The sequence below is a fragment of the Quercus robur genome, chromosome 12 (assembly GCF_932294415.1).
Source record: "Quercus robur chromosome 12, dhQueRobu3.1, whole genome shotgun sequence".
Taxonomy (NCBI): Eukaryota; Viridiplantae; Streptophyta; class Magnoliopsida; order Fagales; family Fagaceae; genus Quercus; species Quercus robur.
The window spans coordinates 19,336,864-19,358,486 of record NC_065545.1 but is presented as its reverse complement, the minus strand read 5'-3'; the positions used below and the strand labels follow the sequence as shown (position 1 = coordinate 19,358,486).

Sequence of the window (21,623 nt, the reverse complement as noted above, 5' to 3'; positions counted from 1 at the left end):
GATTACTTAGTCAAATTATTAAATTTAGGTTAACACAAATATATCATATTATTGTAAAGTGCGGAAAATAAAGAACACAACAATATGATAACCTAGGAAAACCAAACCGGTAAAAAACCTGGGGAGGTTTTAATCTAGCTATCCTCAAGGTAAAGCAAATCCACTATGAAAGAATTGAAGTTTACACAATAGCGACTTAAACCACTAACATCCTATTACTACCTCGAGTAGGAAACTTACTGCCACGACCACATGATAGTTTTGAGTTCACGAACTACTTCTTTCTTGGATTCAGCAAGTACAAGCACTCCCGCTTGTGTATCTTTAAGCTCTTGAATCAGCAACTGAATTGATCACCAAGCTCTTGACATCAATATTGAGATTGGAAACCCTAAGTGTGTATAAAGGCAAATACCTCTAGATCTCACAAGAGATTCACACACACAGCATAAAGAGCAACCTCAAAACGTGGTTAAGGTTTTTCCTTTTATACTTAAGACAAAACATAAAATCCTACACGTCAAATGGGCTTAGGCTGAGTTGGAAAATTCTGCAGAAAAACAATCTGCACGAACTTCGATCGATCAATCAAGCCAGGCAGATTTACATAGTAAATCCTGCAGTACACTTGATTCCAACTTTACACTTAAACACACTTTGAGCAAGTCTAAAGCAAGACTAAACATTTTGATCATGGTTTGCCAACATTACAAAATGAAGTTCTAATACATTAGTTCCTAATTCCTTAGAACCTAACAAGATATATTTTTCTTCTCCTATAATTTCTAAGTGGATAAAAATCATAATTTTTTTTTTTTTAATAAAACCAGCAACATAGTAGTATAGTACATGTTTCTGATTTTAGTTTCTCTTATAATTTCTAAGTTGATAAAATTTATAATTTGATTAAAATCCAAATTCTATCTTAAATTGATTACAATCCAAATTCTTCATCTAATCTTTTATAAAAAAAAAAAAAAAAAAAAAAAAAAAAAAAAAACCAAGCAACATGTACATGTTCAAGTTGAAAAAAAAAATACTTAATTAAAAAAAAAAAAGTTGGCTGCCCCAAATTGCAAGAAATTTATAGATAAAATCAAAAAATAAATAAATATTAAGCCCTATGTATATCACTATATCCTACTTGAATTTGATCACAATTGAAATACTAATCCGAATCAAATACTACCTCCAATGCTAATTAGATAAAGAGTGAATACAAAAACTTCAAATTAAAATGAATTACAAGGATCAACAAAGCTAATTTGATAAAGCCTAAAACACTTTAGTTGCACCATGTGGCTTCACCAAATTGCAGAAATTTTTGTAGATTTTTTTTAAATAGATATTTTTTCTTCTCCTATAATTTCTAAGTGGATAAAAATCATAATTTTTTTTTTTAATAAAACCAACAACATAGTAGTATAGTACACGTTTATGATTTTAACTTCTCTTATAATTTCTAAGTTGATAAAATTCATAATTTGATTACAATCCAAACTCTATCTTAATTTGATTACAATCCAAATTCTTCATCTAATCTTTTATAAAAAAGATCATCATTAAAAATAAATAAAAAATAAAAAACCAGCAACATGTACACGTTGTAGTGGGCCTTTTGTGGTTAAAGTGGACTGGGCTGCCTCCTGTGGTACTGGGCCCAAGTATTCTGAGTAAGGGAGTTGAGACCGGTTCAACTGCAACTCAATTTGGTCCGACTTGTCACAAACTATGCCTCGTCTGCCAGGAGCACGCTTACGACGGGCAAAACTGTTTCAGATGGGTTGCGGCAAGCAGATATGATAATAACAAGATAAAATAAAATACTTTGACATTTAAGGTAAACAGATAATCCCTACTTAAGAAAAGATAATTACAGTTTAACAACAATTATTTTATAAGAAAAGTAAGGGAAACAAGTGGATGGTATATGAGTTGATTGAGAGAGGAAATAAATCAGATCAAGTCTGATCCACAGGATTAAAACCAGAGAGGGAAGAACGCTTCTTCTCAAAGTGAATAATTTCTCAGGAAGATCTTGCCGTGGAAATTAATCACCTTGAGGGAAGTGGACCTGAATGGTTGGTACACAAGAACACTCTTTGTTTCCGGCAGAGAGTAAGATTTTAAGAGGGAGAGAGGAATCAACCTATTGGTGCATGCCTACTGTTCTAACTCTCTATCTTTTTCTTTCCTTATTTTCTAATATTCCCGTTTCTTATCTTTTTTTTCTTTCTACTTCTTTTTCTTAATCCTTGTTTTTTATTTCCTGGTTTTCAAATTTCTAATACCGTGGTGCTTGTTGTCCTCCCTCCTGTGCACAGCAAGGACCTCTTTATAGTTCCTGTCTTGATCAGATTTTATTATTTTAGCCCTTAACCACCTTTGTCTGGTCTGGGTGTACATGCCGACCACCACTGATCCGTCTGTGTGCCACTCCCCATCGTCAGACAAAAGAAAACTATTTTGTTTTTTTGTCTGCCGTGGCACCCTTTCCTGTTATAGTGTGGGTGCCTTCTCTCTCTCTATCCCTCATGACATACACCTAGTGGTTCCAACTCAGCTTTGCTCCTTTGGGTGGTATGTCATCCCAGCAGGACACTTCCCCCAAAAGAGCCCTAGTAGGAACCTCAAAATAGGTTTTTCCCCTCTCCCCACCACCAAACTATGCCCTTTTACCTCTGACCCATGACCTCACTGTGTCCTGTATTGGCTAGGTACAGGCTGGTGAGGTCTGGGCCTTGCGTGTGTCTCTCTTCCATGTATGTCCAAAATCTGCTTGCTGCTCATGCGTTTGCCATGGTTGACCTGCACAGTCTACTGTCCGTTTTTGACTATTTTCTGGTTTTCCCTTTCCTTTATGGCTTGCCCTATTCAGGGGCTAGGCCTTGCTTGGCGATGGGCTTTGCTTTTCTTCAGCCCACCCTTTTTCCTGCTATCCTCTCTTGCCATACCACTCTATCATTCTTGCTGCGAAATTGTTTTGTCTCAATCTGGCTGGGCCTCTTTGGGCCTGCCGTTTATTCTTCTCCCAATTGTCCAGTACAGCCATTGGTTCTTTTATTATATCGCGGGCTCCTGTGTCCCATTTATTTTCCCTTAGGCGTCCCGGGCTCGTTTGCTTCCCTTGGGCTTCCTCGGACCTTTTCTTAATTTTGCATTCCCATGGACTTTTACTAAATTCTTTGGGCTTCCCCGGCCCATTTACATTATCCCTCATCCTTGGAGTTCATGGGCTTGCCATCAACCCCTTACTTTCTTTGCTTTCATTACTTTGGGCCTGTCGTGGCCCATCCTCACTTTTCCACATCATATATTGCCCATGGTTTGCTTTTTCTCTCTTTCCGGGCTCCTTTAAGCACATTTACCTCCTCAAGACCCATTTATTTATCTCATGGGCCTGTGATCCATTATTCCTACCGCTCGGGTTTAATGAGATTTCTATCAGTTTGCCAACTCTTTTCTGTTAGTGTTGCTAGGTTTCTCCCTTCCACTTGGGCTTCCGAAATGGCTATCAACTCACGTTCAAGTTGAAAAAAAAAAAAAAAAAAAACAAAGTTGGCTACCCCAAATTGCAAGAAATTTATAGATAAAATAAAAAAAAAAAAAAAATATTAAGCCCTATGTATATCATTATATCCTACTTGAATTTGATCACAATTGAAATACTAATCCAAGTCAAATACTATCTCCAAAACTAATTAGATAAAGTGTGAATACAAAAACTTCTAATTAAAATGAATTACAAGGATCAACAAAGTTAATTTGATAAAGCCTAAGACACCTAAACAAAAAGGAGAATACGCATAAAAAAGGAGAAGATAATTTGATTACAATTGAAACACTATTTGCATCAAATACCTCTTCTAAATATTAATGTCTTAGTTATTATATATTGATTTCTTTTTCAAACTATGTCTCTCTCTCGGTTTGAAAAGGAAAAAAAAAAAAAAATCTTTCACTCCCTCTCCAAGAAGGCATTTGACATGGAAGACATAACCACCATCACAGGCGAGTATTTTTTTTACACTTTACATGCACTTGATTTGTCTATCAAATATGCATACTGTTAAATTTATGACTATCAAGATCTATAGATTTAGCCAACAAAAGACAAAGAAACACTATTCTTGTGAACAGATCATATAAGCAATGAACAATTGAAGGTAATCAATATAGTCATACATTTATTTTACATAATAAATTTGTATCGATCTGCTTCAATTGTGCACATTTATTTTATAATAAATTTGTTTCCAAGTAAAATTAATCTTCTTGATGAATACTTCAATAAACCAGGATGCTAATGTTGTTGCAAATTTGCAAAGACGTGAAATACCTACCAAAAACTCTAAAGACATACCTAATATTGATCAAGACTAGAGTCTTCAAGATAAAATTGGATCAATTGATAAAAGACACTATACAAGATCAGTAGTTTGGGAGATGTATCCTTGTAGGTATGATGAAAAACTAAATATTATCAAATAAAAAACCTTCAAATTTCAAATAGACAATTTTTGCATGATTACATGTTAATTATAGTAATTATATTAAAAAAATATTATCACAATTAACATTTTTCTTTAGAAATAATTAAAAATATATTGTGTGTTCTATATAGTTTTGTACACTATTGAATTTCTAAAAAGAGGATTGCCCCATGCACATATTTTGATTTCGCTTCACCATCGGTAGAAATTCCAAACAAAGATACAAATTTTGATAAATATGAAGCAGTAGCTCAATTCATGATGCATGCATGGACCATGTGGCATAGCAATTAAAAACTCATTATTCATTTCTTTATAATAATTATTTATTTTGTTATTGTTTTTCAAATAATATATATATATATATATATATATATATATTAATATTTTAAGATTATGATAAAACCGTGCAACACACGGGCTTTTAATTAGTATATATAAAGGTAAAGATCTTATGCGAGAATGCATAAGGTCCTGTCAAGTGGCGCTCTAATTTTGTATTTAGCATTTTTTTTACCTTTTTCATTAAGTTTTTTTTACTGTTACCCAAAAGTTTTTTTCTCCCTTTTTCATTAATTTTTTTTTTTTATTTTTTTTTTATTTTTTACTGTTACCCAAAAGTTTACATTGACTTATTTTATTGGTATCTTATTAATTGCCTAAGCTTACACCACACTTTTCTCCATTCTTTATGTCTTTTAGCATACCTACTGTTTTAGTATTTTTTAAAAACAAAAAATAAATAAATAAATAAGGCCAGAAGTTAAATACAGTACCTTATGTGTTGTACCTTAGGTTTTCCTTTTAAAATATAGACACATGACTACTTTAACAGAAATACTAAACAATGTTAAATTTATTTCTCATCACATGAGAAACCCAACCCAGGGGCAGCAGCTCTCTCTTTTCGCAAAGCCTTCTAAGTTCTAATTGCTAATATTTGACTCATCTGAGTTTCATCTTATATACCAAACCATCCAATCAAGTTTTCTTTTCTTTGAAATGCAAAAATGTCTTCCTCATTTAATCCCATTCAATAGGTTGGGTCAATTAAGTTATAGGTCAAGTTAATCAAGTTACAGGTTAATCAAGTTATAGGTCATATTTTTTCACTTAACTATTAGTAATAAGCATTTTGCTCCATGCTATTAGGATTTCCTCAAATTTAACAAATTATCTAAAGTCTATTTAGATTTAGACATGTATTATTTTTTCTCTTTTTATCCTTTTTTTTTTTAGTTTAATTTGAAAAAATATATCTAATATAACAGGATAATGTGTTTATATTACCTATAGTTAAGGGAGATACTGCTTTGTTTTGAAAATCATGGACAACATTGCAATTGTACCATATTTAAACAAGACAGGTGGGTTTCAGTTAGCTCAACTTGTATGTCTCTGATGGCTGAATAAAAGATCTGGGGTCCAATTCCCACCTACACAAAAAATCGATTGGTGTCTTGTTCTATTATCATCAGAAGTGGACGCCATAATTTGAAACTCTCTCTCTCTCTCTCTCTCTCTCTCTCTCTCTCTCGATACCACAAAAGGACGATACAAAGTTATCAGTTTATAAAAGAAGTTGGATCAGCCCAACTGTTATGTAATGGCATTCTAACTGCCATAGCTGCAGCATTATAAACAAAATCAAGTACAATCCTAGGAACCTCTAACAACTTACAAACCAGTCCATCCATGTACAAAACATCCAGGTCAGCAATGAGAGACCTCTCATGCCAAGCTGGTTTCTTGGACTTACTAACAAGTTGAATTAGGGCCTTACTGTTGGTCAAAATAAGGATCCGTTTAAAGCCATGATTCCTGATTGTGAAGACAGCTTCCAACAAAGCCTCCTACACAGCTCCTTTAATTGTACTTGCGTTGCTGCTATGAACACCATAGAATCTAATGACTCCTTGCTGATCTTTAGCTTCAAAAGCCCAAGAACTACTATTGAGCCTCGGGTTTCTAGTCCTTGCAATTTTAATTAGGAGCTGCCACTGTCCAGTGACATTACTGAGTTCATTACTTGGCCTGCTTCTTGTAATAAGGGGACTAGGTTGGCTGGAGAAGACCTCTTTGTACCTGCAAGACAAAGTTTGTGCTGTTAGGATTACTTCCATGGGGTTGGGCTGTTTACCTTCATGTACCACCGTGTTCCTATGGAGCCAAATTGTCCACAGTGTGGTAAAGATGGACTGCATATATTCAAAAGATCCTTCTTCATTCTAGTTAAAAGCATTAATCAGATTAATTAACCATTGCTATACAGATATGTCACTAAAATAAAAAATATGAACAGCCAAAGATGAACCATGCCAACAAGCTCTAACAAAAGGGCACAATAAAAACAAATGAGAAACTGATTCCTCCTTATAGTTGCACATTGGACATAGCCCATCATCAGATATACCCCTAATTTTTAAAAGCTACAAAGTTGGAAGACAATCATGCAATAATTTCCAAATAAAGGTACAAATTTTCTGTGGAAGCTTTATCTTCCAAATCAATGCCCAAACTTTACTTTCAACCAGATTCACCCTGTGACAATCAGTAGAAGAAGCCAAGCAATCCTTAAGGAGAAGCCTATATGCTATTTTGACCTCAAAGTCCCCACTCTTTGAGTGCTTCCACAATAATTTGTCACCTCCAGCATTAGTTTTTGGCAGGGGAATTTTCATAATCTCCTTACAGATAGGAAAAGAGTAATAGGTTCGCACTAAATCTGCGTTCCATGAATGGTTCTCTTGATTAATAAGGTAAGCTACAGAACCATCAATTATGAAGGGAATGTTCAACATATTATGATTACACTTAAACCACTCATTATCCCTTAAAGGAATGTCTAAACCCTTATTCACCCACCATCTACCTTCCTTAAGCTTAGGATTATCAGATTTAATGATGTTCCTCCAAATCCAAGATTGATGTGGTTTAGGAGAGCAAGTATGAATGGATCCCCTAGGGTAGTACTTTGCCTTGAAAGTTCTTGCAATTAAGGAATTAGGATTATGGCATAATCTCCAATATTGTTTAGCCAGCATAGCTTGATTCAAAAGACTAAATCTTCTTAGACCTAAACCCCCCCAAGACTTAGGGCAGCATATCTTACTCCATTTAAGAGAATGTAATTTCTTAACCCCAGGTGCATGACCCCACCAGAATGCCCTAACTATAGAATCCATCCTCCTACATTGTTTCAAGAACCTTAAAACAAGAGAAGGTATAGAGAGGGAGGGTTTGAAGTACAAAATTTATTAAAGTTGTTCTCTCAGGTTGAGATAACAGATTTGCTTTCCATCCTTCAAGCTTGGATTGAAGCTTGTCCACAAGGAATTGGAAGTTAGCCACTCTATTCACCCTAAGCTTAAAATTAATACCAAGATACTTGCTGAGATGTTGAACCAAATTAACATGAAGTTGTCTAGCCAAATCTTCTTGTTCAAACAGAGGCATGTTAAGAGAGCAATAAAGGTCAGATTTTCCAAAATTAATGTCCTGCTTAGAAATCTTACAATACCAATCCAAAATTTTCTTTAAGTTTGTTACTGATTTATTGTCTTTTTTGAAGACAAACAAAGAGTCATCAGCAAACAACAAATCTGTAAAAGTACAGCCACTCCTACCAACTTTAACTCCATTGATGTAAAAACAATGACAAAACATTAGCACACATGAGAAAGAGATAAGGAGAAAGAGGATCACCCTGTCTCAACCTCTTACAAGGCTTGAAGGATTTAGAACTGCTGCCATTAACAAGAAGAGTGTATTGTATTGAAGTCACACATGCCATCATCCAATTAATCCATCGTTGACTAAAGTTCATGGCAGTCAGAACAGTCTTAAGGAAATTCCAACTTACCCTATCATAAGCCTTTTAAATATCAATTTTGAAGGCTCCAAAGCTACATTTTCTATCCTTTTTCTTCTTAAGAATGTCCATGATTTCATGAGCAATAAGAATATTGTCAGAAATACTCCTACCTTTTATAAATGCATTCTGAAAGGGAGAAATGAGACTGTCTATAAAAGGATTTAATTTGTTAACAAGGATTTTGGAGATGGTCTTGTATATCACATTGCAAGGCTAATGGGCCTAAAGTGTGATACTTCATCAGGAAAGGGAGTTTTGGGAATAAGGGTGAGGAAAGTGTGATTAAGGGGCTTAAAAATGGACCCTAAATGAGACTGCTTAATGGGAAAAAAATACCCATGTTCAGTTCCTTTCTCTTTTTTCTTTTCCTTTTTTTTTTTCCTTTTTTTTTCTTTTTTTGATTTTCTAGACTGTGGGTGGGCACGTTGCCTCTTTTTTTTTTTTTTTTTCTTTTATTTCCTGGACGTTGCCTTTTTTTTTTTCTTCTTCTTCTTCTTTTTGGGTTGTGGGTGTGATAGTTGTTTTGTTTTTGTTTTTTGTTTAACTAGAAATGATTTTTTTTTTTGGGAAATGATTTTCATATTTTAATAAATTGGGTGATTTCTGCTTTTTTTTTTTTTTTGGTTGATTGTCATTTTTTTTTTAATTGGCTATCATTTTTTAATAAGGGTATATGAGTAAATTTATATAAACTTACTTTTTTCCATTTCTCCACTTTTCCACTCCCAACCAACAAAAATGAGAGAAATTAAAATATTTTGGCAAAAATCCAAAATTGCCCCTCTAACTTTTAGCGTTTGTCATTTCAGTCTTTTAACATTTAGATTTGTCCTTTCTCACAAAAAAAACTTTCAATTTTGTCATTTCAGTCCTCTAAATTCCAATTTTTGTTAATGTATTATTCTATTAGACATATGTTAAGTGGTGCCTTTAAGTCTATTTTATTTATTTATTTTCGTAATTAATTAAAAGAAAATAAAATTTGTTATTTAAAAAAAAAAAAAAAAACCGTTGAAGGGGAATGAGGAACATGCTTTCCAGCACCAGTTTCACTGAAGAAGGTGTTGAAGGCATCGTCTCCTTCGCCGACAATCTTATCACTCGGCATCTGGCCATCAGGCTGGAAAAAAAAAAATTTCTTGAGCGTTGAGCTTGAAGCTAAATGCGAAAATTTCAAGCTAAAGTAGCTAAATCTAATGATGTTTATACCACTGTGGGCTTGCAGCTCGTGTTATAATTGTGCTTCGTGGGTAGGGATGGCAATTTAGATCTGACCCGCGGATACCCGGCCCGGTCCGACCCTAATGGGCCGGATTTTACCCGGCCCGATAAAGAATAGGGTCGGGTATGGGTTTTTAAAAAAAAAACCCGAAGCGGGTTCGAGTCGAGTCCGGGTTTTATTAAAAAACCCGAAACCTGACCCGGTTAAGATCCAGTTATATTATATATAAAATTACTAAATTACCCTCATATATATATATATATATAGTTAAACCCTAAATTTTCATTTCCTCTCCTCATTTCAGCCTCTCACGCCTCTCATCTCCTCAACTCTCTCAATCACTGCCTCTCATCTCTTCATCTCTCAGTGATCTCACACGCACAGCCACAAGTCGTATGTATAGCGTGATGAACATCATCAACTCATCAGAAAAGAGCTAGCAGGACTCCCGTTTCTGACAGATGGAAGTACCGATACCAGAAGAGCTAACCATCCTCGCCGTTTCGACAGATTTAAGAAGGGAAGGAGGCAGTTTCGTCCTCGCCGTTCCCGTTTCTCTCAAGTCTCAACTCCATTTTGTCCTCGCCGTCGTCGATCTCGCACTGTCTCCATTTTTTTTTCTTTTTTCTATTTTTTTTTTCTGGGTTCAGTTCGCCTCAATCATGTGAATTTGTGTTTATGATTTCTGAAAGGGAAAAATGAAAATCATAGATCTGAAATTTGTGTTTGGATTGTGATTTTGAAAGGGAAAATGTAGATCTGAAATTTGTGTTTGTGATTTCTTTGTTTGTGTTTGTGTTTGTGATTGTGATTGTGATTGTGTTTGGATCTGTGTTTGTGTTTGGATCTGAAATTTTTTTTTTTTTTTTGGTTGGGCCACGAATTGGGCCCAATCCTTTAACGGGGCCCGGGAAAAAAACCTGCTTAGTTAACGGGCCGGGTCCGGGCCATGGGTCTTGGCCCGCGGGTCGGGTCCGAGTATAGAAAAACCCGGCCCGAACCCGACCCGTTGCCATTCCTATTCGTGGGCTCTAGGATTCTAAAATATTCTCGAACGGTTAAACCCAACAACAACGAGTGTGGGATTGATATATTTATGCAATTACCTCTACCATGTGGGCAGTGGCTACACGCAACTCAGAACCATCTTTTGAGTTGAGAGCGTCAGCTTGAATGCCATGCTCGAGGCAGTAAAGTTCCCAGGAAGCATTGCTAACCTGAATACCGGCCAAACCGATGTGGATCGAAATGCACTCTTTCATTTCAGGGAAAGGGACGACGTCGTTCCCTTCAATGTTTTCCTTTTTTTTTTTCTTTTTTTGGTTTAATAACATATTTTTATTTTCTTTTATGAAAATTTAACCCAAAAAAAAATAGACTTAACAACACCACTTAACAGATATCTAACGGAATACTACATTGACAAAAATTAAAACTTAAATGATTGAAATGACAAAACTGAAAGTTAAAGGACTAAAATGACAAAATCTGAAAGTTATAGGGTCAGTTTTGAATTTTTGCCAAATATTTTCTATCCTCTTACTTTTTCATCTTTCCACAATTTTTTATTCTCCCACTTTTTCATCCCTCCAACCAAACGGACTCTTAGATTAGGATAGAATATAATTTCTATTTTGTAAAAAAAAAAAAAAAAAAAAAAAAAAAAAAAAAAAGGGAGGACAGTACAACTAACTTTTTTTCATTTTTTTTTTTAAATAAAATAAAAGGGAAAAAACAAATAACAAAGACTATTTTATTTCTGTGTAACGCATGCATTATAATAAATGAAATGCTTTATTTATTTTTTATTTTTTATGTGAAAATGCTTTCTTTTCTTTTCTTTTTTTTCATTTAACGCATGCAATAATGAAATACTTTTTTATTTGCATGTAACGTATGCAATAAATGAAATGTTTTTTTATTTGCATGTAACGCATGCAATAAATGAAAGACTCTTTAATTTCCATGTAATGCATGTCTCTGTGCATTTACTCATTCTCTCTTTCATAATTACAAAATAAATAAGCATTTATTCATCCTTTCTTTCATAATTACAAAATTAAAAAAAGCATTTATTCATCCTCTTACATTTATGAGCCCTATATTTATGAACTTTACATATATGTGAAGGACATTAAATATGTACCTATTATATGAGATTCTACCTTATAAATCTATTAAATGATCAACTTTTAATAAATAATCATTAATGTGATTCTACCTTAATAAAAAAAAAATACTCTAATTATAAGTCACTTCCTATCATCAAAATATATATATATATATATATATATATATATATATATTATAAGTTACCTAAGTATTGTAAGGAGATTTGTAATTCAATAACATTATTTAATTCTCATAATGATGTAAACTTAAGCTTGAATTTCACTACTCCACTTATTATAAGGAAAAAACATATAAGTTATTCATTTATCTACGATGTAATAAATGTACTATATAATCAAAAAAATTTAATCTTCATCATTAAATATTATAAATATTAAGAAGTAATAAAGAGAATACAGAAGGAAGGGTGAGGGAAGAATATAAAGGATTAGTAAGATTCGCCTCAACGTCAACTTTTACGATATGAAATTCATATATTGACAAATATGGTAACTAAAAGGCACAAAGTATTACAAAACCACAATAACTCATAGTATTGTACAAAACCATAGTAAACAACATTTAAATATGCATTGTATTCTAACACTTGTCATGTTGAACAACGCCTAAAATTGCTCAATTGATATATTTTTCTCTCCAAAAACTGTCTTGATGAAATACAAACACGGGCATTAGATATTCAAAATGCCTTTATCTAATTACAACAATGAAGAAAATAATATTACCATAACGCTTAAATTTATTTTTATTTTTGCCGTATTCTGAACCAGTTTTCAATATTTGACTGATGTGCCAATAAAATTGTTTACATATTTGAAAAATTGCTAAGGACACTCGTCATGCATTAGTTGTTGTAACGCATCTTCGTCTATGAACAGTACCTTCTCTGCGGCCTATAAAATACGGTTCGGCTACCTCTTGTTTACACCAGGGTTCAAAATTTCCCAAGAAAATTTTTCTAATAGTTCTTGAAATTTTCAATTTTGATTTCTCATTTGAAGCATAGCCTTTGAAATGGTTAGTCTATCATAAAAAATTGAATTGATATTTGAAGTATTTTTTTTTTCCCAATTTAACAAGAAGTTTGATATTGTTTTGAGCATCCCTAACCTCAAATATTTATTATTATGAATAAATATAATAATTTAAGAGCTTAATTATGCTAAGCAGTGACACAATTTTGTTCATAACTAGTTATTATGATTTTTCTATTGCTTGATGTTATATTCAATTGTTAACATGATAGATGTGTAAATGTGTCTTACCGTGTTAATCATTTTTCCTTTCCCAATTGTTTATATTTTGTATAATTATTGATTTAATGGGAGAGAATTACAAAAAATTTTAGTCTATCATAAATCATGCTTTATATTTGAAGTAATCTTCATATAAATTTCAAGTATGTGCACTAGAAATTAACTTGAAATAAAATCTTCATATCACGTGATATGGTCTTCATAGTGAATTAATTGGCTATTTTAGTAATTTATTTGAAAAACAAAAGAAAGTAAATAAAATAGGCATTTAGAAATTTCTCTCTTAGTTATTTATTTATTATTCAATATATAAATTCTATTTATATTTAAAAAACAATTATGGAAAAATCATATTTACTGTTCTCGTTTCAATCCCCAATTCTTTCAAATATCTTGTTGAAGGACTAATTTTATAATTTAACCTAAAACTAATATCACTACCTCCTCCATATCGAAATTTTAATTATCGAAAATTGTCTTTGTGCTATAAGAATTATTCTTAAAAATTGGTTTGTTCATATAGAATCACAACTTAAAACTCAACTCCTTAAAAAATATAGTCAATAAATTATTAAAAGAAGTTACTCTTCAAGTATTAAAGAAAAGAAAAAGAGTTTTTTGTTTCCTCATATTTTGGGGTTCACACTAATTTTTGTGGTCTTGTTAATCTAGTTATTATTCAATTATTCATTTCCATTTTTATATTAACTATTATTTATTTTGTTGCTTTTTCCATAATCTATACCTTTTGTAATTCAATTTATAGGGTCGTAAGCATAAAAAATCAACTCAAAATAAGTTACCTCAAGATCTTGTCCCTTTAACTACTTCAGAGATAGCAAAGTTATATTCACAACAAAAAATTGATAAGGTAAAATTTCTAACTCTTACTATAAAGAAATGATGTTATATTAATACATATGTAGTTTACATGACACAAAACCCTTTATTTTTCATAAATTGAAAGAATTATTGTAAGAATGCATTATGTCCTCAGCATTTTTTTTTTTGTTGAGAAATATATGTCCTAACCCATTTGGTAATATTGTTTTAGTAACGTTGTTTCAATGTTATAAAAATACGTGTAAATGAAAAAATAATGTGAAAATACGTGTTGTGTTGTTTAAATAGCGAAAACTGTTGTTTAAACAACACAACCAAATATGCCCTTAATCTCTTTGTGCGTGAATATGTCTTTAAAGATAAAAATTGTTTTCAAGGTTATCCATTGACTCCATTGACATTGAGAACCCATTTCGCAAAAAAACATACAAAATATTAATGTCCATCTATAACTCAAAATATACCAATGCAAAATCCTAGATTCAAACATATAAAGCAGACATAAGATACCCAAGGAGTAAAAATATACATCACATTGGAACAACATTTGGTACAGTGGATTCACTCACTTGTCACATGTTACATCTTACAGCAAATTATCTTGTATTATAAGTAATTTTATTTAGATTAGATTTAAGTTACACTTGGTACAATGTCACTTAACTTGATAATTTCTCATTAGAACAACATTCTATTGAATAAATTACTTTTGTTCTACCTTTATTTTTTTTAAGATGAAGATGAATGATATTCTACCTTTTTTTTATATATTGAAATTTTGAATGTATATATATAATAACTCTATAATCCCAATAAATTATTATGATCCTCAAAATGAAATTTTTGGTTTTGCCCTTGTACATAATGATTTCTAAATATTAAGATAGATGAAAATTAAGAACTAAGTCATTTAATAGTTGTTCAAAACTATGTTATAAACATTTTGTTACTTTATAATTTTACTTGTGACACCATGTATTAGGATGTTTCAATTACAATAGCAACAAGAACAACTAGGCCATAGTCCAAAAAATTTGGGGTTGGATCCTGAGAAAATTAGTTAAGTTCGACCATATTTATTCTTTTTTTTAATCATTCTATTTAGATAGAAAAAATTCACAATAACGCTAAGGTAGAGTTCTAAATGTCTCTAAGTATGAGGTAGTATGTTGATTCGGGAATATTGTGAATGTTTGTTGTGTTCTTTGAAGGACTTAATTATAAAAGTAATAATTTAAATACATAATTAGGTTGGATTAAGGTATTCACGGTATAACACAATCTTATTATTTTTTTAAAAGAACCTAGGCTCATCTTGTTCCTTTTTTAAAAAAAAATAAAAAATAAAATCTCAAACCCATTTTATTCAAATATAATCAAGTAGGAAAATACATTCAATCCCACTCATTGCCATCTACATAAGAAGGAATTATTTCACAAAATTGGTGCACTATAAGACTTGCATCCCATGTGCGGGATCCATGAGTGAAGTCTACCCTTATATAAGAAAAGAGTAATGCTACAGACACAAATTATTTTACAACATTTTTGCAAACTACTAATGTTACTTTAGTAATTTTCAAATAATTATTGGTAAACATAAATGTGATTTTAGTAGTGAACCCATATTATAACTAATAAGAATTTGCCACATTAATAGTTTGTAAAAATGTTGTAAAATAGTTTGTGACTATAGCATTACTCATAAGAAAAATACTATAAACAAAAACTATTTTATAAAATATTTTACAATTTGCTGATGTGGTAAATGATTATTGGTATGTAAAATGTGAGTAGATATAAAAGTACTTTAATAAGCACATGAGGAATTTAATGAGTATTTATTTATTTTTAAAATTCCATTGAAAAAAATAAATACTCATTAAATTCCTTATATATTTATTAAAGTACTTTTTTTTTATGGCCCATTAATTCAGCTTATATGGTAGGCCCTAACCTACTCAGATTATGTTTTTGACGACAAAGATGAAATTTTCTCACTTTCTAAGATTACATTTTAATTGAAGATGTGAAAATTTTACCCATTAAATTCCTTTTAAAGAAAATAAATACTCATTAAATTCCTCATATATTTATTAAAAAAAGTACTTTAAATAAATACTATATAAGGAATTTAATGAGCATTTATTTTCTTTAAAAGGAATTTAATAAGTAAAAATTTCACATAAAATTTAATTTTGGAAAGTGATTAAATTTCACATCTTTGTAATCAAAAACATAATCTGAGAAGGTTCATTATCATTATTGCTTACAAAAAAACATAGAAGGTTCATTACTCATTTTTGAGTCAATGCCATACACATGGCTGCATGGTGGGCCTAGACACGGTTAGGGCCTACCATATAAGCTGAATTGGGCCATATATATAAATGATAAACCAAACCATTCTGAATGAAAGCAACAACAGTGACACACACAGTTGGTAGTGAAAAAACAAAAGCTTTGCATATTTGCTTTGATATGGCCAATCAAATGGTGCCCAATGCCGCTTAGTTTCTCCATGTAAGTAACGTGCCAGTGCTTTTGTTATTGGTGTCATATTGAACCTCAGCGTTTAAGCTTATACGTTACATTCTTAAAGGGTATGAAAACTTGTGTATTTTACTCTATTGGGTTCTTGTTTTTTTGTTTGTTTTTTGGGCTCTATATTCAAATTTTGTTGTGATTGTTAGGATAGATTTTGGTGGGTTTTCGAACTGGGCATTGTATTTTGATGCCTCTTGGTTGCCTTTTGTGTAATGGGTGTTTGGTGGTGTTATGGTATTTGGTGTTATCTGGGTGCATGCGTTACTTGCTGGTCTATATAGCCCGGTTGTGCTCAGAACCTGTTTGTGCTTGAGTTTTGTTATCTAGCCTTGTGGTTTGTTCAGACTCAGTATCTTTTTTGAGTTCTTGGTTCCTGGATAGGTCTTGTTTTGATCAGTTTGAGTTCTTTGATACAGGAGACAGCTTCTTTTGCCCATTTGCTCTCACTCAGTAACAAAGGTATGGTTTTTTTTTTCTTGTTATTCTTGCTGTTCTTGTTATTCTTGACATTCTTGTTGTTTGATTATCTTTTTGTTGGGAATTGAGCATTACTGAATTGAAGAGTTTGATCTGCATTGTACTGAATACACGGGCTCGATATTCACTAATTTTTCAGTGGATTGTTTGAGAATTTTGCTGCTCATTTGTGATTTAAACAAAATTTCTATATGCATATTCTTTAATTTTGTTCTTTTTGATTTTTTGGAATATATAGGCTTTATGTCTGTAGATTCAACTGGTGACTTGACTCTTGTTGTTCAAGAAATGGATGAAGTTACTGATATTGGTAGGAAGAAAGGTAGTAAGAAAGGGTCTGTATCTGTCTCACCCAAGGATAAAGGAAAAAACAAGAGAAAATTAGGAGATCCTTCTATACGGAACCCAGTTAATGCCCCCCTGTCCTTGACTGAGTTCCCTAGGTATGAGTTCTCTCCCGAGATATCTCAAAGCTCTCCATGTGAAGTCAAATTGGAGGTGGGCTTGGATCAGCCTAAAGAGGGACCAGAAACGGAAGCATCTGATCCTTTTGACTGGGAGGATGATCCTCTTGCATGTCAGCTTGAAAAAATTTTGTTGTCTAACTTGCAAGATGTTTTCCAAAATGCAATAGAGAAGCTTGTTGAACTTGGGTATAGTGAGGAGGTTGCTGAAAAGGTCGTTTCGAGGGGTGGCCTTTATTTTGAAGGTAAAGCCCCTGTGATGAATATCGTGAAAGATACTCTCTATTTTTTGGAGCAAGGGAAAGATACCGGTGCTTCAAGAGACAACATGTTTGATGACTTACAGCAGCTGGTTGAGTACACGGTGTTGGAAATAGTCGGTGTGCTTAGGGAGGTTAGGCCATCCTTATCTGCTGTGGAAGCAATGTGGTTATTGTTGATATGTGACTTGAACGTTCCACAGGCTATTGCACTAGAAGGAGATCCTTTTAGTGGTTCTGGTCGTAAAGATGTTTCAGGAGAGAGCTCCTCTAGTTCCTCTATTCCCCAATTCAAATCCAAGGCACAAAGCTCTGGAACCACCCTCCCAAATCCCAAAGAACCAAATTTCCCGAAGCCTTCACTCCTTAATGCTCAAAATCCTCTGCCTAAAACAGTCAAATTTGGAAGTTTCTCGAATTTACCCAACCCTAAAGATCTTGCTTCGGAAAGGGTAGCTCCAGAAAAAGAGAGTACAGTTTCATTGTCATTCACTGTAGAGAAATCTTTTGGTACCACTGAAGAATGTGTCCAGCCTACTGAACAAAGTTGTACCTGTGAAGAAAAATCAGGAGCTGGTCGCAAGGGGCGGACCAAGAAAGAACTTGCAGCACTTCGGCACAAGTGCATTCATATGGATAAAAGTTACAAGACTTGTGGGTCAAAAGGGAGTTTTAGACCTGGGAAACACTCTAGCTTTGGTGGTTTTGTTTTGGAAAAAAGACTGAAACCACCATCTGAACTTGCTGGTGTACAGATGAAAAATGTTGTCTCAAAGAGAGGTACAGAAGTTGGAGCTGAAGTCCCTTTAGCAGATGGAAGTCTTCCTGTTAGCAAGATTCCATCTACTTTAGGTGCAACAGAAAATGCTCCCACATCTACATCGTCTACAGCTGAGATGAAATCCAACCCAAAGGCCCAGGTCAACACCCCTAAGGCTCCTCAGATTCCTGATTACTATGCTGGAATTCCATATGACAAGTCTCTGGGAAAGTATGTACCGCAAGATGAGAAGGATGAACTGGTTTTGAAACTGGTTCCACGGCTGCAAGAACTACAGGATGAGCTGCAATGTTGGACTGAATGGGCCAATCAGAAGGTTATGCAGGCTGCTCATAGGCTTGGCAAGGATCAGGCTGAGCTTAAAGCATTGAGACTAGAGAAGGAAGAAGCTGAAGAGAAGAAAAAGGAGAAGAAAATCTTAGAGGAGAACACAACTAAGAGGCTGTCTGAGATGGAAAATGCCTTGGGTAATGCCACTGCTGAGGTTGAGATAGCAGATTCTACTCTTCGCAGGCTTGAGGTGCAAAATTCAGTGCTGAAGGAGGAGTTAGAGGCTGCAAAATTACGGGCTTCAGAGTCAGCTGCAAGTTATCAAGAAACAGTGGAGAGGGAGCAGCTGACTTTGAAAAAGGTCCAGTCATGGGAGGGGCAAAAGGCAGCATTGCAGGAAGAGCTTGGGACAAAGAAGGAAATGGTAGCTAAGTTGCAAAAGGAATCGGGCAAGGCTAAGAATCTCTACGACAAAACTGAGGTTTGCTCATGTACTATTTATCTGTTATGTGTGTGTGTGTGTGTGTGTATTACAGCAGTGGTGAACTCATGGATATCACATGCAAATATGGTTATTGTATACTCAAAAATATTTGGCTTGCATTGGCACCAAGTCACACTTTGTCTCTTTCAAACATACTAGGTAGGTCATAGAATTGAAAGGCACCAAGAGAACACACGACACATACTATAAACACTTCATAACCTTTGTTGCTTCCCAGCAAAATACATCTGCAAAATTCCCTGCAGTTCCTATCGCAAGACTTACACTACAGTAACTGCATGACCAAATGCTATTGTTAACACATCAGGAGTTCTCTTTGTCATCAAATCAACTTGATTGGTTTATGTGGCCCCAATGTTTAAAGAAGGGAAGGAACAAAACTCCAAATAAATCAGTGTTGAAGTTGGTAAAATTAGTCAGTCAGATTGCATTTTGACATGGGCTTGGCTCACTATGCATGTAAAAGCTCCATTGTATGCCATCCCTAAGCCATCCTTACCATTTAATTTCATAAGGCCATTTTTTAACTATTCAAACTATAGAGAAGATCTGAAAACTTCTGTGCTTTCTTTTCATGTGCTAATGTGTCTATGTTGTAGACAAATGATTTTTATGGTTTTAATTGCCTGGAACTTCTTCACTAGTAGTAGTTAATAATATTGCAGACCCGATGGAAACAAGAGAGGATGGAGAAGGAAAACCTACTTGCCCAGGCTGCCTCCATAAGACAGGAAAGGGAACGACTTGAAGCTCAAGCAAAAGCAGAGGAGGAAATTATCAAACAGAAAGCAGAAAGTGAAGTGCAGAAATATAAAGAAGAAATTAAAAAGCTTGAGCAGAAGCTTTCCGAAATGAAAATGGAGGCTGACTCTTCTGCAATAGCAGCACTTCGGAGTGGCACTGAAGCAAGTTCCTCCTCAACAGGCAGCTCAGGTGTCCAAGCTATGCAGCGCAACCAGAATCCTCAAGGCTTAAAACTGGAGCGGGAGTGTGCCATGTGCCTATCAGAGGAAAAGACAGTGCTTTTCCTTCCATGTGCACACCAGCTTCTCTGTGCAAAATGCAATGAGCTCCATGAGAAAAAAGGGATGATGGAATGCCCTGCCTGCAGAGCCCCAATTATGTTGAGGTTTAATGCGCGTTTTGCTTGTCCATAGCGGCTGGACACCTTTAGCAGGAATGGAGAATGGAGAATTGTAGTAATGATTTGTAAATGGATCCTCTAAAGAGATTCCATTTCGAATCATTTCAGATCAATATGGATCCCCTTCCCCTTCCTTTTCTTTATTGTGTTCCTTTTTGGGTTTTTCATAGTTCATACCAAAAAAAAAAAAGAGCAGCAAAACCCAAAACAAACAAAAATAGAAAGAAAAAGAAAAAACAGAAAGGAAAAAAGTAGTTCATAGAGTCAAATTTAACATTGTAAAGCAAGCTAAAGCTTTTAATAGAAATGAAATCCACCTTCTTCTTCTTCTTTAGTATTATTATTATTAAAAATATTGCTCTGATATTTCAACACTAAAATCATCCATCCTTGTAAATTAGGTTACTTGTTTTTTCTTTTCTCTGAATTATGATAGCTTATAGTGGTAGGTAAGGAGTGCATGCCTGACCATAAGCTCCTAGTTTGTTACCTAAGAAATTCTCAGGCATCTACAACAAAGTTAAATTCTCATGCTCTTCCTCATATTGCTAAGGAATCTCTATATTGGCTTCAAAGATCACCTTGTGGCAGAAAATCTACCTTTAAATTCATTAACATTTCAAAGCAAGCTTGTTTCATTTTAGCTACAATGCACCTCTTCAGGTTATATTATGTTTTTTGCCAATCTCATGGAAGGGGAAAGAAAAGGGCAACATGAAGCATTTGTAGTACTATTGCATAATGCATTAACAAGGAAGAGTAAAGAAACCAAGAAAGTTTCCTCGTAGAAAAGCAGTTTGGATGGCCTAGTCCAGAAAGGAGATTATGATGAAACACAATTCAAAGGACAAAATTCAATCAAGATAGATTGGAGCTTGCTCTGGTAATTATCAGGCTTGATTATTGGTTTCAGTAGGTGTCTTAGTTTGTTTGAGCTTTTGCCTAGGTCCAACAAGATCCTTACTTTGCTGCCATTTCTCGTTAATTTGGGCTCATTAAGCTGAGCTTTTGTCATTGATACGTCCTTTTCTTCTATAGCCCAAACTAGCCTTACCCAGTACAATCACAAGAAATTGCTATTGCTTATCCATTATGATAGTTGGTTATTTTGGCCAAGAGCTATAAGCTCAACTAAGACCTTTTGATGTTTTCAATTGAAACGTTTATGGTTCAAATCAAATTCTTTTTATCCAATTATAGAATTATTAAAAACAAAATTTTAGTTATTCTAACACATGCGCGCGCACACACAAACTTTAGTTGGCTGTAGATTTTTATTAATTTATCTTTTGTGGAGAAACCATTTGCATGTGTGGTATAATTGGATCCGATTCTATGCCTCTATGAATGAGTC

At 33.8% G+C, this 21,623-nt stretch overlaps 1 protein-coding gene across 1 annotated transcript; it reads left to right on the top strand.

The window, feature by feature from the left end:
- The first annotated feature begins 16,248 nt into the window (after nt 1–16,248).
- On the top strand, nt 16,249–20,407 carry LOC126710060 (putative E3 ubiquitin-protein ligase RF298). The gene is made up of 4 exons (XM_050410443.1): nt 16,249–16,344; nt 16,785–16,827; nt 17,084–19,101; nt 19,791–20,407. Exons 3-4 carry the CDS (start codon nt 17,089–17,091, stop codon nt 20,280–20,282), a joined length of 2,505 nt encoding a protein of 834 aa, XP_050266400.1. The 5' UTR covers nt 16,249–16,344; nt 16,785–16,827; nt 17,084–17,088; the 3' UTR covers nt 20,283–20,407.
- The last annotated feature ends 1,216 nt before the right edge of the window (nt 20,408–21,623 follow it).

Bases quoted from the DNA above. Each gene is read 5' to 3' on its own strand.
- LOC126710060 (XM_050410443.1), top strand. From the start codon at position 17,089: ATGTCTGTAGATTCAACTGGTGACTTGACTCTTGTTGTTCAAGAAATG. The intron at 19,102-19,790 runs GTTTGCTCATGT...ATAATATTGCAG, and splicing joins ATCTCTACGACAAAACTGAG to ACCCGATGGAAACAAGAGAG.